Source organism: Salmo salar, chromosome 10, assembly GCF_965601325.2.
Source record: "Salmo salar chromosome 10, fSalSal1, whole genome shotgun sequence".
In the NCBI taxonomy this organism is placed as follows: domain Eukaryota; kingdom Metazoa; phylum Chordata; class Actinopteri; order Salmoniformes; family Salmonidae; genus Salmo; species Salmo salar.
Genome location: NC_138300.1, coordinates 94140863 through 94155481, shown reverse-complemented (window position 1 = coordinate 94155481; position 14619 = coordinate 94140863). Strand labels below are relative to the sequence as shown.

The 14619-nt window shown below is 45.6% G+C and overlaps 1 protein-coding gene across 1 annotated transcript in view; it reads left to right on the top strand.

Moving 5' to 3' along the window:
• LOC106561179 (peptidyl-prolyl cis-trans isomerase FKBP8) overlaps positions 1-7590 on the top strand; it is a 56081-nt gene extending 48491 nt beyond the window's left edge. The window contains exons 7-8 of the mRNA XM_014124853.3: positions 7260-7394; positions 7504-7590. Coding sequence (XP_013980328.1) covers positions 7260-7394; positions 7504-7590 — 222 coding nt within the window. The remainder of the gene's footprint in view (positions 1-7259; positions 7395-7503) is intronic.
• The last annotated feature ends 7029 nt before the right edge of the window (positions 7591-14619 follow it).

Below are 14619 nucleotides of genomic sequence, written 5' to 3'. Positions count from 1 at the left end.
ACTATCTGCTGCCTTGGTAATTACCCCCTTGCCTTGATGGCGGATAAAACAATCTTTACCCCCAGAGACCTCATTTAGCTGAGTAGGTAAGGAATTGAAAAGCAGAAACATTCTGAATCCAAATGACATAAAAGCCTTTTTGCACTATCGACACTGCCTACCAAAAATATTCCATATATTCCAATTCATCTTGGTACGAAAGAACATCAATCTTTTGTTTGACCAGTGCTTTGTCATCAAATCTCATTATTAACTTAAGTCCTATAAAAAAAATCTAACCATTAGTGTAATTTCAGTATCACTAGAATGAACAATGACGATTAGGCCTACTAGATCCTTCTAAATACAAAGATATGTGAAACTAAGTACACTACAAAACAACTTTGAGCCATTGCTAACGTTTCAGGAAATCATTTTCTGTACCACACAGACAATTCTTTGGCTATCCGCAAATAAGACATTTTATTGAATCTAAGATGGTGTTCCCCCCAGAACCCAATATGAACCCCAGTTGACAATCTCTTGTAGAAAGCTGAAAGACCTAAGCACTTGTAACGTCTTGTCTGTGGTGTGGCGGAAAGAAGCGCAGGAAGCAGCGAACACTGTGTGGTAATTTTAATGGAACCACCCGTACAAAATAAAAGGTCTCCCAACAACAGGGAAAAATACAATGGACAAGCACAGTCAACAAACGCAGTTGACACACAGAAAAACAATCCCGCACAATAGGGTGCGGGCCAGCTGAACTAAATAGCCCTCTTAATTACCTAACTCAGGGCAGGTGAGAAAACATAAAAAAAGGGAGCGGCACATACATGCGCCCCACGGGCACCTGCGCAGGCGCAGGATCCAACACCAGTGCCCGCTCGATGTCCGCGTCCACCTCCCACACCACTGGTGCCACCAGCCTAGACGCTGGAATGATGGGAGTTGGATCGATGGGGCGGTCATCCGTGTCATACAGACGGGACAGCTCGTCGGCTTTAGTATTAAGGGAACCCGGTCTATATGAGATGGTAAACCTAAACCGGGCGAAGAACATGGCCCACCTTGCCTGACGTGGATTCAGTCTCCTCGCTGCCCGGATGTACTCCAGGTTTCGGTGGTCGGTCCAGATGAGAAAGGGGTGCTTAGCCCCCTCAAGCCAGTGTCGCCACACCCTCAAGGCTTTGACTACCGCTAGCAACTCCCTGTCCCCCACATCGTAGTTACGCTCCGCCGAACTGAGCTTCCCTGAGAAGAAAGCGCAGGGGCGGAGTTTCGGTGGCGCACCCGAGCGCTGTGATAGCACGGCACCCACCCCAGCCTCGGATGCGTCCACCTCTACTACGAACGCTAAAGACGGGTCCGGGTGCGCCAACACGGGCGCGTCGGTGAACAGGGTCTTCAACTTCTTGAAGGCTCCGTCCGCCTCCGTCGACCATCTCAAACGCGCCGGCCCCCCCTTCAGCAGTGAGGTAATGGGAGCCGCTACCTGGCCAAACCCCCGGATAAACCTCCGGTAGTAGTTGGCAAAGCCCAAGAACCGCTGCACTTCCTTCACCGTGGTTGGAGTCGGCCAATTACGCACGGCCTTAACGCGGTCACACTCCATCACCACCCCCGTGGTGGAAATGCGATAACCCAGAAAGGAGACGGCTCGTTTGAAAAACTCACACTTCTCAGCCTTAACGTATAGGTCATGCTCCAGCAGTCTACCAAGCACCCTGCGCACCAGGGACACATGCGCGGAGCGGGTGGCGGAATATATCAGAATGTCATCGATATAGACAATCACGCCCTGCCCGTGCAGGTCCCTGAGAATCTCGTCAACAAAGGATTGAAAGACGGCTGGAGCATTTTTCAACCCATACGGCATGACGAGGTACTCATAATGGCCTGATGTGGTACTAAAGGCGGTTTTCCACTCATCTCCCTTCTTGATACGCACCAGGTTATACGCGCTCCTGAGATCCAATTTTGTGAAGAACTGTGCTCCGTGAAATGATTCCACCGCCGTAGCGATAAGAGGTAGTGGGTAACTAAACCCCACCGTGATCGCGTTTAGACCTCTATAATCAATGCACGGACGCAGACCTCCCTCCTTTTTCTTCACAAAAAAGAAACTCGAGGAAGCGGGTGAGATGGAGGGCCGAATGTACCCCTGTCCCAAGGATTCCGTGACGTATGTCTCCATAGCCGCCGTCTCCTCTTGTGACAAGGGGTACACGTGACTCCTGGGAAGCGCAGCGTTAACCTGGAGATCTATCGCACAATCCCCTTGTCGATGAGGTGGTAATTTAGTCGCTCTCTTTTTACAAAAAGCGATCGCCAAATCGGCGTATTCAGGGGGAATGCGCACGGTGGACACCTGGTCTGGACTCTCCACCGACGTGGCACCTATGGAAACTCCTAGACATTTCCCTGAACACTCCTCCAACCACCCCTGGAGAACCCCCTGTTTCCATGAAATGAGGGGATTGTGACCAGCCAGCCAGGGGACCCCCAGCACCACTGGAAACGCAGGTGAATCAATAAGGAAAAAGTTAATGCTTTCCCTATGATTCCCCAGCGTTACCATGTCCAGCGGCACCGTAGACTCCCTGACTAGCCCTGACCCTAATGGTCGGCTATCTAAGGAGTGCACGGGGAAGGGGGAATCTATCGGCACCCGTGGAATGCCCAGCTTAATGGCAAGTCCACGGTCCATAAAGTTCCCAGCTGCGCCTGAATCGACTAGCGCCCTATGCTGGGAAGAGGGAAAAAATTTAGAAAATGAAACAGGCAAAAACACATGACCAACAGGGGGTTCTGGGCGAATCTGGTGCTGACTCACCTGAGGTGACCGAGAAGTGTTCTGCCTGCCTTCTCGACTCCCAGACTGGCTCCTCCAGCACCGGTCGGCCGTGTGTCCTCTCCGACCACAGCTGGTGCAGGAGGAGCCACCTCCTCCGGTGCCCCTTGGCACGGCCCCCCCTACCTCCATAGGGGTAGGGGCGGGGGTGCACGGGGGTGGAACGGGCAGGACCCTCTCCGAACGCCCGCGGGCAGCCAGCAAATTGTCCAACCGTATGGACATGTCAATGAGTTCGTCCAGGGATAGATTGGTGTCCCTACAGGCCAGCTCCCTGCGGACGTCCGCCCGGAGACTACACCGGTAGTGGTCTATGAGGGCCCTGTCATTCCACCCCGCTCCAGCAGCCAAGGTCCTAAACTCCAGCGCGAAGTCTTGAGCGCTCCTCGTCTCCTGCCTGAGGTGGAACAGCCGTTCACCCGCCGCTTTACCTTCGGGGGGGTGGTCGAAAACAGCCCGAAAGCGGCGGGTGAACTCTGGGTAGTGGTCCCTCGCCGAGTCTGGAGCGTTCCAGACCGCATTAGCCCACTCCAGAGCTCGGCCCGTCAGGCAGGAAACGAGGGCACTTACGCTCTCCTCTCCTGTAGGAGCAGGTCTGACGGTGGCCAGGTACAACTCTAGCTGGAGAAGAAACCCCTTGCACCCAGCCGCCGTCCCATCGTACTCCCTCGGGAGTGCCAGGCGAAGCGCGCCAGAGCCAGACGTCGTAGGAGGAGGAGATGGTTGTATCGGGGGGGGGGTGTAGGTGGAGAGAGGATACCACTCCTCTCCCATCGTTCCATCCTCTCCATCATCTGGTCCATGGCGGATCCGATGCGATGCAGGACCGATGTATTGTGCTGGACACGTTCCTCCATTGAGGGTAGTGGAGTGCCCGCTGCTCCCGCTGATTCCATGCTCCTTCTGGTGGTGCGGGATTCTGTAACGTCTTGTCTGTGGTGTGGCGGAAAGAAGCGCAGGAAGCAGCGAACACTGTGTGGTAATTTTAATGGAACCACCCGTACAAAATAAAAGGTCTCCCAACAACAGGGAAAAATACAATGGACAAGCACAGTCAACAAACGCAGTTGACATACAGAAAAACAATCCCGCACAATAGGGTGCGGGCCAGCTGAACTAAATAGCCCTCTTAATTACCTAACTCAGGGCAGGTGAGAAAACATAAAAAAAGGGAAAAACAAAAAAGGGAATCGGTGGTAGCTAATAGGCCGGTGACGACGACCGCCGAGCGCCACCCGAGCAGGAGGGGGCGCCACCGTCGGTAGGAATCGTGACAGCACTATATTTCCTACTTTTATGCTGCTATACACACAAATGTTGCAAGTAGCTCGAGTGCCCTGATTAGGGTATGAGAAAACGGAGCTGGGAAGAGGCTCAGAAATCCAAAACTGTACAAAGGCTATGCTCAAGGCAAGCCGACTGTTCACCTGCAACAAGGTGCAAGAGATGCAATACACAAATATGCAAAGGGTTCATAGGACTCCCATTATATGTAATAAAATGAATGCATAATTCTCAGATACCTGTTGTAAGTGTAAGCAGGAAAATGACACCCATGGCCACATGGGAAGATTTCTAGGAAAATCGAGAAACGGAGCTGGATGGCATGTTCAGATGTCCTATAAGAATGGACTCATGGCTATTTGTACTGGGTGTCGTCGGAAACAGGTCCTCACTTACCTTAGCACAGCTCAATGTCCTTAACTCTTTATGACCCACAAATGCATTCTCCCACAAATCAGTGGTACTGTGAAATCTTTAAAGTGCTGCCACTGGAGAAAATGTGTGCTATATTTAGGAACAAGGAATGAGACCCTATACAGTGGGGGGAAAAAGTATTTGATCCCCTGCTGATTTTGTACGTTTGCACACTTACAAAGAAATTATCAGTCTATAATTTTAATAGTAGGTTTATTTGAACAGTGAGAGACAGAATAACAACAAAAAAATCCAGAAAAACGCATGTCAAAAATGTTATAAAATGATTCGCATTTTAATGAGGGAAATAAGTATTTGACCCCTCTGCAATACATTACTTAGTATTTGGTGGCAAAACCCTTGTTGGCAATCACAGAGGTCAGACGTTTCTCGTAGTTGGCCACCAGGTTTGCACACATCTCAGGAGGGATTTTGTCCCACTCCTCTTTGCAGATCTTCTCCAAGTCATTAAGGTTTCGAGGCTGACGTTTGGCAACTCGAACCTTCAGCTCCCTCCACAGATTTTCTATGGGATTAAGGTCTGGAGACTGGCTAGGCCACTCCAGGACCTTAATGTGCTTCTTCTTGAGCCACTCCTTTGTTGCCTTGGCCGTGTGTTTTGGGTCATTGTCATGCTGGAATACCCATCCACGACCCATTTTCAATGCCCTGGCTGAGGGAAGGAGGTTCTCACCCAAGATTTGACGGTACATGGCCCCGTCCATTGTCCCTTTGATGCAGTGAAGTTGTCCTGTCCCCTTAGCAGAAAAACACCCCCAAAGCATAATGTTTCCACCTCCATGTTTGACGGTGGAGATGGTGTTCTTGGGGTCATAGGCAGCATTCCTCCTCCTCCAAACACGGCGAGTTGAGTTGATGTCAAAGAGCTCCATTTTGGTCTCATCTGACCACAACACTTTCACCAGTTGTCCTCTGAGTCATTCAGATGTTCATTGGCAAACTTCAGACGGGCATGTATATGTATTCTTGACCAAGGGGACCTTGCGGGCGCTGCAGGATTTCAGTCCTTCACGGCATAGTGGGTTACCAATTGTTTTCTTGGTGACTATGGTCCCAGCTGCCTTGAGATCATTGACAGTTCTAGGCTGATTCCTCACCGTTCTCATGATCATTGCAACTCCACGAGGTGAGATCTTGCATGGAGCCCCAGGCCGAGGGATATTGACAGTTCTTTTGTGTTTCTTCCATTTGCGAATAATCGCACCAAATGTTGTCACCTTCTCACCAAGCTGCTTGGCGATGGTCTTGTAGCCCATTCCAGCCTTGTGTAGGTCTACAATCTTGTCCCTGACATCCTTGGAGAGCTCTTTGGTCTTGGCCATGGTGGTGAGTTTGGAATCTGATTGATTGATTGCTTCTGTGGACAGGTGTCTTTTTTACAGGTAACAAGCTGTGGTTAGGAGCACTCCTTTTAAGAGTGTGCTCCTAATCTCAGCTCGTTACCTGTATAAAAGACACCTGGGAGCCAGAAATCTTTCTGATTGAGAGAGGGTCAAATACTTATTTCCCTCATTAAAATGCAAATCAATTTATAACATTTCTGACATGCGTTTTTCTGGATATTTTTGTTGTTATTCTGTCTCTCACTGTTCAAATAAACCTACCATTAAAATTATAGACTGATCCTTTCTTTGTCAGTGGGCAAAGTAACAAAATCAGCAGGGGATCAAATACTTTTCCCCCCCACTGTATAATATGTGACCCTTTTAACTATCTCTTCACCCTAATCTCGCAGATACCCTGAGAAGTGTTAATATAAAAAAAATGCTCTGAGTCTATCTATGGGTCTTCTGTTGATACAAATGAACTCTGGCCACTTGACTCTTCTATAGTATTATTGTTCTTCTATACTCCGTTAGGGGTATTTTGCATTTTAGTAGACGCTCTTATCCAGAGCGACTTACAGTAGTGAATGCATACATTTCATTTTCCGTACTGGTCCCCCGTGGGAATCAAACCCACAACCCTGGCGTTGCAAACACCATGCTCTACCAACTGAGCCACACGGGACCTGTTGTATTTGATATACTACAGCCACACACAACAGTCAAATGAATAAAGGCATGTAATGAAAGCTGATTCCAGGTTGAATGAAAATAAAGATTGTTAAGGGTAATGGAAGATTGTAAGAGAGCAGAAAGTGAATGTTTAAATCTTGTTTTTTGTGTGCTTTTGTTTTTGTTTACTGTCACTGTTTTTTTGTGTTAGTTGGTCATGCTATGTTTTATGTTACCTTATATCTACATATATACAATCTGTTTATGATGTTGACCTGAAACAAGGAAAATGAAATAATAAAAATATGTATCTAAAAGACAACTTTGGTGAGGAGGGCTTAACAAGAAACTGCCATATATTTGTTGTATAATATTGGTTGACAATTATATTTTATGCTAGAAAGATAAACAAAATGTGAGTGTCAAGAATGTTAACATTATGAGATCTAATTCAAACTGATCAAGTCCAACTATGGCTTGAGCCTGACATTGTTGGATTTAATATGATCTATGCTACCATCTACTGGTCAAGTCCTATACTACAACGTCATTCTCAATGACAATCCACCTAGCATAGTTCACTGCTAAAATACTCAATTGTATTGTATAAGATTGTCCTTTATGAGTACACACCTGACACCCCATCATTAATTTTGTTTCACAGTGAGGTTAAAGGTAAGTGACTACAGTCTGTCTCTTTCCCTTCCCAGGCCATCCATGTTGAGCTGTCAAAGCTAGTGAAAAGGCAATCAGGAGGCAAAAACACCCAGAAGTTGCAAGCCAAACCTGCCCAGCTCCTTGGAGACAATATTGCCCCATTTCTGACTCCTAACAAGAAGCCACCTGTAAGCCACTGAGAACTTTCCCTGAGTGAAATGTTTCAGTTGAATTCAGTTCACAAGTAGGAAAAAAACATTTGACTGTTTTTTGACATTGCGTCACTTGGTGTTTCAGGGAAATTCATGGAAGTTCCTGCTTGGTGCTCTGGTGGTGGCCTTGGGCAGTTTAGTGACGTCAGTGGTTCTGACTGCAAGAAACTGACGCCCTCTGCAAAGGAACTGTCCAGCTCATGAATAGTAAACTGACTTGTTTGTGTCTGCTGTGAATAATAAATAAAAAACTGCACTGAACTATGGAAAAACCTGTATCAACATTCACTGACATACTGTAGCAGCACTGACATTTGCACCACAGATTGTGTTTATTTGAGTGTAACAGAGTAATCTAATGGCACTTCTTCCGAAGAATGTATGCAATGTCTTTTTTTTTTAACAAAACAGCTTTGTGATGGAATCCATTTTAGTACAAAACTCAGACTGGAACAGTCACATGGTCAATGTCTTGTATGAATGAGGGGCTTCTGTAATAACAGGATATATGTGTCCCAATAAACTGTATCTATGTCTATGACTGGGGTCATTACTTATGAAGAAGAAATAATGAAGAGTAATTATAGATAAAACGTATCGGTTCTCATCGGCCATTGGACATTACACAACAAGTTGGAAATCACAAAACAATGAGTGGTTTGGAAGGAATCAGTGACAGTGGCTAACCCTGCAAGCATTGCAAAGCAATCACTATCCTGCTATTCAGTGGAGTGCATGTGTGGTCCCAAATCTGGGATTAAGGGGTTAATGATGAACATTCAAAATTGGCCATGCTGTCAATGATGCATGATTTGTGCAGCGCTCAAAACAACGGTTAACTCGGAACTGTGAAGACTTGAACTCACTGAAGTCAAGTTAACTGGGTAATCGGGAATAAATGAGCTCCAACTGGGAAAATACATTTTTAACAGTAAATCTCGGAATTGTAAATCCAGCCTCTTTCTAGAACTATGACCTGAAGATTAATGACGTCATCATGATTCAACCTTGTTTTTTTCCGAGTTCCCATGAATCCAAAGAATGCCAGATTTTGATGACAAAATTTGCCCACGAAGGATCGCCGCACCACGTTCCTGTTCAAGTGAGCACAGCACAACAAGGTGAGTCCAAAAATGTATTGTATGCTACTGCATAAATTATTTAATATGCCAGGGAGATATGTATACTGTAGCTAAGAAAGTTATACTAAGTGTATGTTGTGTAGTAAGATGTTAGTATCCCATGTGCCTCACCTGAATAATTTGGTATATTTATCTCTCTTAATTTCATCTACTGTTCTGACTTGGTGGTGCAAATGTAGCCTATAACCTGTTTTAGAGAAATGTAATCATTGAATATTGTAAGAGCTTTCATTGTCTGCTTAAATGCCCCCTATATTTAACCAACGGTTCTGACTTGGTGTACAGGTAGAACACTGTAAGACCGGCCCATGTTCTGAATTCTGTCGCTGTACGTTTCAAAAGTGCTAAAGAAATAGTTATATTGACTATGTCCATCCTAACTCGCACATTAATGTCTTAATCGAAATTACGGATCGCCTCTTATCCGCTTGTCGTCCCCTTATGCCATAGTTTGTACATCTCAGTTGTCATTAGAAACCACATTTGTTTAAGCAAGTCAGCCATATCAGCTATGTTTTTTTTAAAGGCAGTAAATGAGGCTGAATGAACTGTTTCGCTGCCAGAGAAGGCTCCACTGATAGCCAGGTGTAGTGGTGGTAAGATGTTGGGACTGCTGTTGGGACAGGTCTATGTAGGCCCTAACAGTTTGTGGGCACCATTTGTCACTGTTATAGTGCAATTAATGTATTGTTTAGTGATGTGTTGTGGCTTTGCTGGCATGCATCCCACTTTTGTTTTTTTGCCCCACCAAGATTTACATGGTAAAATCACCACTGCTCTCGACCTGTGTGCACCTACATTATAAACTGTCATTCATGGGCTAGGTTGTAGCAACCTCATGATGGGTATAGGGAAAATTTGAGTATCATGTAGTAGCCTAAACCTATCACTGTTACATTGAACTGGGTGAATGAAATATGAATGACAGTCATCCAATATGCTGTAATAGAAATAAGGCCATGCTCATTAAAAAAAATGGTCCTCACTAATCTTAAATGGCACTGACCGCCACTGCTGTAGCTATAAATTCTACACTGAAATTACACTGACAGCCAAGCGCACCTCGCAAAGTGGCCAATCAGAAACGAGGGTTTAGCAGTGCTGTGAACTGACCAATCAGTAGCAGACTATTCTGACAGTAGTATTCATTTTCAATAACGCAATTCAGCTGCTAAGACTGGTTTTTGAGCTACTCTTGCAGCGAGACAGTGTATGGTGGTTGGAAGAGCGGGCTTGTTTGAAATGGAAAAGCGTTGCGGTAGCTTTTGATAAAGAAGAACATCAAGACAAAGCAGCTGCTTTAAAAGTGTGATGCGCTGTTGAGTGCTACATCCTGAGGGGTTTGTGCTGATTGTACGGAATTTGTGACAGACGGTTAAATGGCGTCCCTTGAGAAGGCAAGAACAAGATGTATGTCATGAGAAGTGCAGTATTATCATAAGGAGACGTATACGTACTCTGGGAGTGTGGTGCCAGGAATATAACCTCTCACTCAACGTCAACAAAACAAAAGGAGATGATCGTGGACTTCAGGAAACAGCAGAGGGAGCACCCCCCTATCCACATTGACGGGACCGCAGTGGAGAAGGTGGAAAGCTTCAAGTTCCTTGGAGTACACATCACTGACAAACTGGAATGGTCCACCCACACAGGAGGCTGAAGAAATGTATCTTGGCACCTAAAACCCTCAAACTTTTACAGATGCAAAATTAAGAGCATCTTGTCGGACTGTATCGCCACCTGGTACAGCAACTGCACCGCCCACAACTGCAGGGCTCTCCAGACGCATCACCAGAAGCAAACTACCTGCCCTCCAGGACACCTACAGCAGCCGATGTCACAAGAAGGCCAAAAAGACCATCAAGGACAACAATCATCCAAGCCACTGCCTGTTCACCCCGCTATAATCCAGAAGGCGAGGTCAGTACAGGTGCATCAAGGCTGGGACCGAGAGACTGAAAAACAGCTTCTATCGCAAAGCCATCAGACTGTTATAGCCATCACTAGCACATTACAGGCTGCTGCCTATATACATATACTTCAAATAACTGGCCACTTTAGTAAAATGGAACACTAGTCACTTTAAGAATGTTTACATATTTTGCATTACTCATCGCATATGTATATAGTGTATTCTATTCTACGGTATCTTAGTCTATGCCGCTCAGACATTACTCGTCCATATATTTATATATTCTTAATTCCATTCCTTTACTTAGATTTGTGTGTATTGGCTATATGTTGTGAAATTGTTAGATATTACTTGTTAGATATTACTGCACTGTTGGAGCTAGAAACACAAGCATTTTGCTACACCCACAATAACATCTGCTAAACATGTGTATGTGACCAATAAAATTTGATTTCACTTGGAATACGGAGGAGGAATGGAAGGAAAAAGAGAGGCAGAGGAGGTTAAGAGAGATTGAAGAAGAGGGTGAGCTTAAGTCGGTTAAAAATGGCTGGAAAAGGGAGATAGTTTGAGAAAGAAGAATGGTAGAAAGTATAAGCAGAGTGAGCTGAAGACAGGAGGAGAAATGGAAGTGAATGAGGAGAGTATTAAAGGTGGTAGGTGTGGTGAAGTTCTTGGAGCCGAAATTTGCATTGAGGGTCAGGATAAAGATGAGTCCGTGACAGTAGTTTTTGGAAAAAGTGGACCCTTGCCTTTTGGCTGATCCATTTGTGGTTTCAGGGTGGATTAAAACAGAGTTGGGTGCTGTGGAATCGGTGAGGGTAACCAGACGTGGTCTTGTGGTTATTGTTTGTGCTTCTGCTTGTCAGAGGGAGAAGGCGCACCGCGTTAAACTAATGGGGGCAAGAAATGTGAATCGTTTTGCTCTCAAGAAAAGGGCTACTGGGGTAGCAGTAAATGTAAAAGTTGACCAACTGAACGGGAAGATTCCCATAGTTTGTGATGCTTGCTGTTTGGTAGATAGGGTGGCATGAGTGGTGAAACAGAAGAGTCATTGTCTGTTCTTTTGAGTTTTGATGTTGATTCTTTGCCCGACAAAGTGATGTTAGGATATATAAGTTATCATGTACGAGCTTTTGTGCCGAATACATTACCTTGTGACAGGTGTCAAGCTTATGGCCATGTGGCAGCAGTGTGCAGGAGGGAGGTTCCTTGGTGTGAGAAGTTTTGCAGAAGAGCATGAGACAAAGGAATGTGTAGCATTGGGGAAAGTGGTGGTATGTGTTAATTGTAGGGGTGCCCATGGGGCTGGGGATCAGAAATATCCTGTGAGAGAGGCAGGTTGAGGTTTCCATGGTTAGAGTAGTGCAGAAGTTGTCATATGCTAAGGTATTGAAGAAAGTAGAGGAAGATGGGTCAAGAGGGAGGGATCCTGAGAGGAGTGGTGAATAGTAGGTCTGTACCAGTACAGAGGGATAGGGCAACAAGTGATATATGTTTTAGTAAGATTGGATTTTTAGCATTCATAGCAATGGTTATCAACTGTACTGCAGGGATGGAACGTAAGTTGCAGAAAATGTAGTTTGTGGTGGCAGCTGCAGAGTTATTCGGGTGTGCGAGACTTCACATCAGAAAAGTTACATGGTGTGTTAAAAGTGGTGGTGTCCCATCCTTTCAAGTTGTTGACCTGAGGTAGGACTAAATAGATTTAAATAGTGGAGTAGGGTGGTGTTATTTTTTTGTGAGTGTAGTGTTAGATGGTAGGGTATTTGTTCATATATATTTTCCGGTCACAACTTGCAGACTTGTTTACGCTGCTGTGCGTTTTTGTTGCCGATCTTACTTTGATACCTGACGGTTTTTTACTTTTTCATTACCGTATATTTTTACTTTTTCTCTCACTCAACTTTTTTCATTCAACTTTTTCACCCCGGAGGTTTTATCTGGACATGGTTCGTCAGGACTTCAAACAGCCGAAGCTAAGTAACATTAACATGATGCCTTCTAATTGCAGTCGTTGTACTTATAATATACAGGAGAACGATCGCCTTACGGCAAGGATAGCTGTGCTGCAAGCCCAGCTTCAGACGCGATCGTTAGGCAAGGGTAATTTCAGTGTAGGAAAGGATGAAACAGCGTCTGTGCCACCAGTAAGTACAGATAGTAACGTTAGTATAAACCCCCTCGCACGGTCCCCGCAGCCGGACATCTTTCTCATGGCTTCTGGAGGGAAACGCTGTAGGAATGCTCAACCGGTGTCGCTTATTCAGCCGACAGAAACTTTCAACCGGTTCTCCCCATTAAGCGAGTCGGAGTCGGAGGCCGAGACTTCTCTGGTCTCTACTCCTCCCGTTGTGGGGTCTGAGACGCCGACGGCTCCCACCATTAGCTCTGACAAATTGAAAACCCTAGTCATTGGCGACTCCATTACCCGCAGTATTAGACTTAAAACTAATCATCCAGCGATCATACACTGTTTACCAGGGGGCAGGGCTACCGACGTTAAGGCTAATCTAAAGACGGTGCTGGCTAAAGCTAAAACTGGCGAGTGTAGAGAGTATAGAGATATTGTTATCCACGTCGGCACCAACGATGTTAGGATGAAACAGTCAGAGGTCACCAAGCGCAACATAGCTTCAGCATGTAAATCAGCTAGAAAGATGTGTCGGCATCGATTAATTGTCTCTGACCCCCTCCCAGTTAGGGGGAGTGATGAGCTCTACAGCAGAGTCTCACAACTCAATCGCTGGTTGAAAACTGTTTTCTGCCCCTCCCAAAAGATAGAATTTGTAGATAATTGGCCCTCTTTCTGGGACTCACCCACAAACAGGACCAAGCCTGGCCTGTTGAGGAGTGACGGACTCCATCCTAGCTGGAGGGGTGCTCTCATCTTATCTACGAACATAGACAGGGCTCTAACTCCTCTAGCTCCACAATGAAATAGGGTGCAGGCCAGGCAGCAGGCTGTTAGCCAGCCTGCCAGCTTAGTGGAGTCTGCCACTAGCACAGTCAGCGTAGTCAGCTCAGCTTTCCCCATTGAGACCGTGTCTGTGCCTCGATCTAGGTTGGGCAAAATTAAAAATGGCGGTGTTCGCTTTAGCAATCTCACTAGTATAAAGACCTCCTCCATTCCTGCCATTATTGAAAGAGATTGTGATACCTCACATCTCAAAATTGGGTTACTTAATGTTAGATCCCTCACTTCCAAGGCAGTTATAGTCAATGAACTAATCACTGATAATAATCTTGATGTGATTGGCCTGACTGAAACATGGCTTAAGCCTGATGAATTTACTGTGATAAATGAGGCCTCACCCCCAGGTTACATTAGTGACCATACCCCCCGTGCATCCAGCAAAGGCGGAGGTGTTGCTAACATTTACGATAGCAAATTTCAATTTACAAAAAAAAAAACAACAATGACGTTTTCGTCTTTTGAGCTTCTAGTCATGAAATCTATGCAGCCTACTCACTCACTTTTTATAGCTACTGTTTATAGGCCTCCTGGGCCATATGCAGTGTTCCTCACTGAGTTCCCTGAATTCCTATCGGATCTTGTAGTCATAGCAGATAATATTCTAATTTTTGGTGACTTTAACATTCACATGGAAAAGTCCACAGACCCACTCCAAAAGGCTTTCGGAGCCATCATCGACTCAGTGGGTTTTGTCCAACATGTCTCTGGACCTACTCACTGCCACAGTCATACTCTGGACCTAGTTTTGTCCCATGGAATAAATGTTGTGGATCTAAATGTTTTTCCTCATTATCCTGGACTATCGGACCACCATTTTATTACGTTTGCAATTGCAACAAATAATCTGCTCAGACCCCAACCAAGGAGCATTAAAAGTCGTGCTATAAATTCTCAGACAACCCAAAGATTCCTTGATGCCCTTCCAGACTGCCTCTGCCTACCCAAGGACGTCAGAGGACAAAAATCAGTTAACCACCTAACCGAGGAACTCAATTTAACCTTGCGCAATACCCTAGATGCAGTTGCACCCCTAAAAACTAAAAACATCTGTCATAAGAAACTAGCTCCCTGGTATACAGAAAATACACGAGCTCTGAAGCAAACTTCCAGAAAATTGGAACGGAAATGGCACCACACCAAACTGGAAGTCTTCCGACTAGCTTGGAAAGA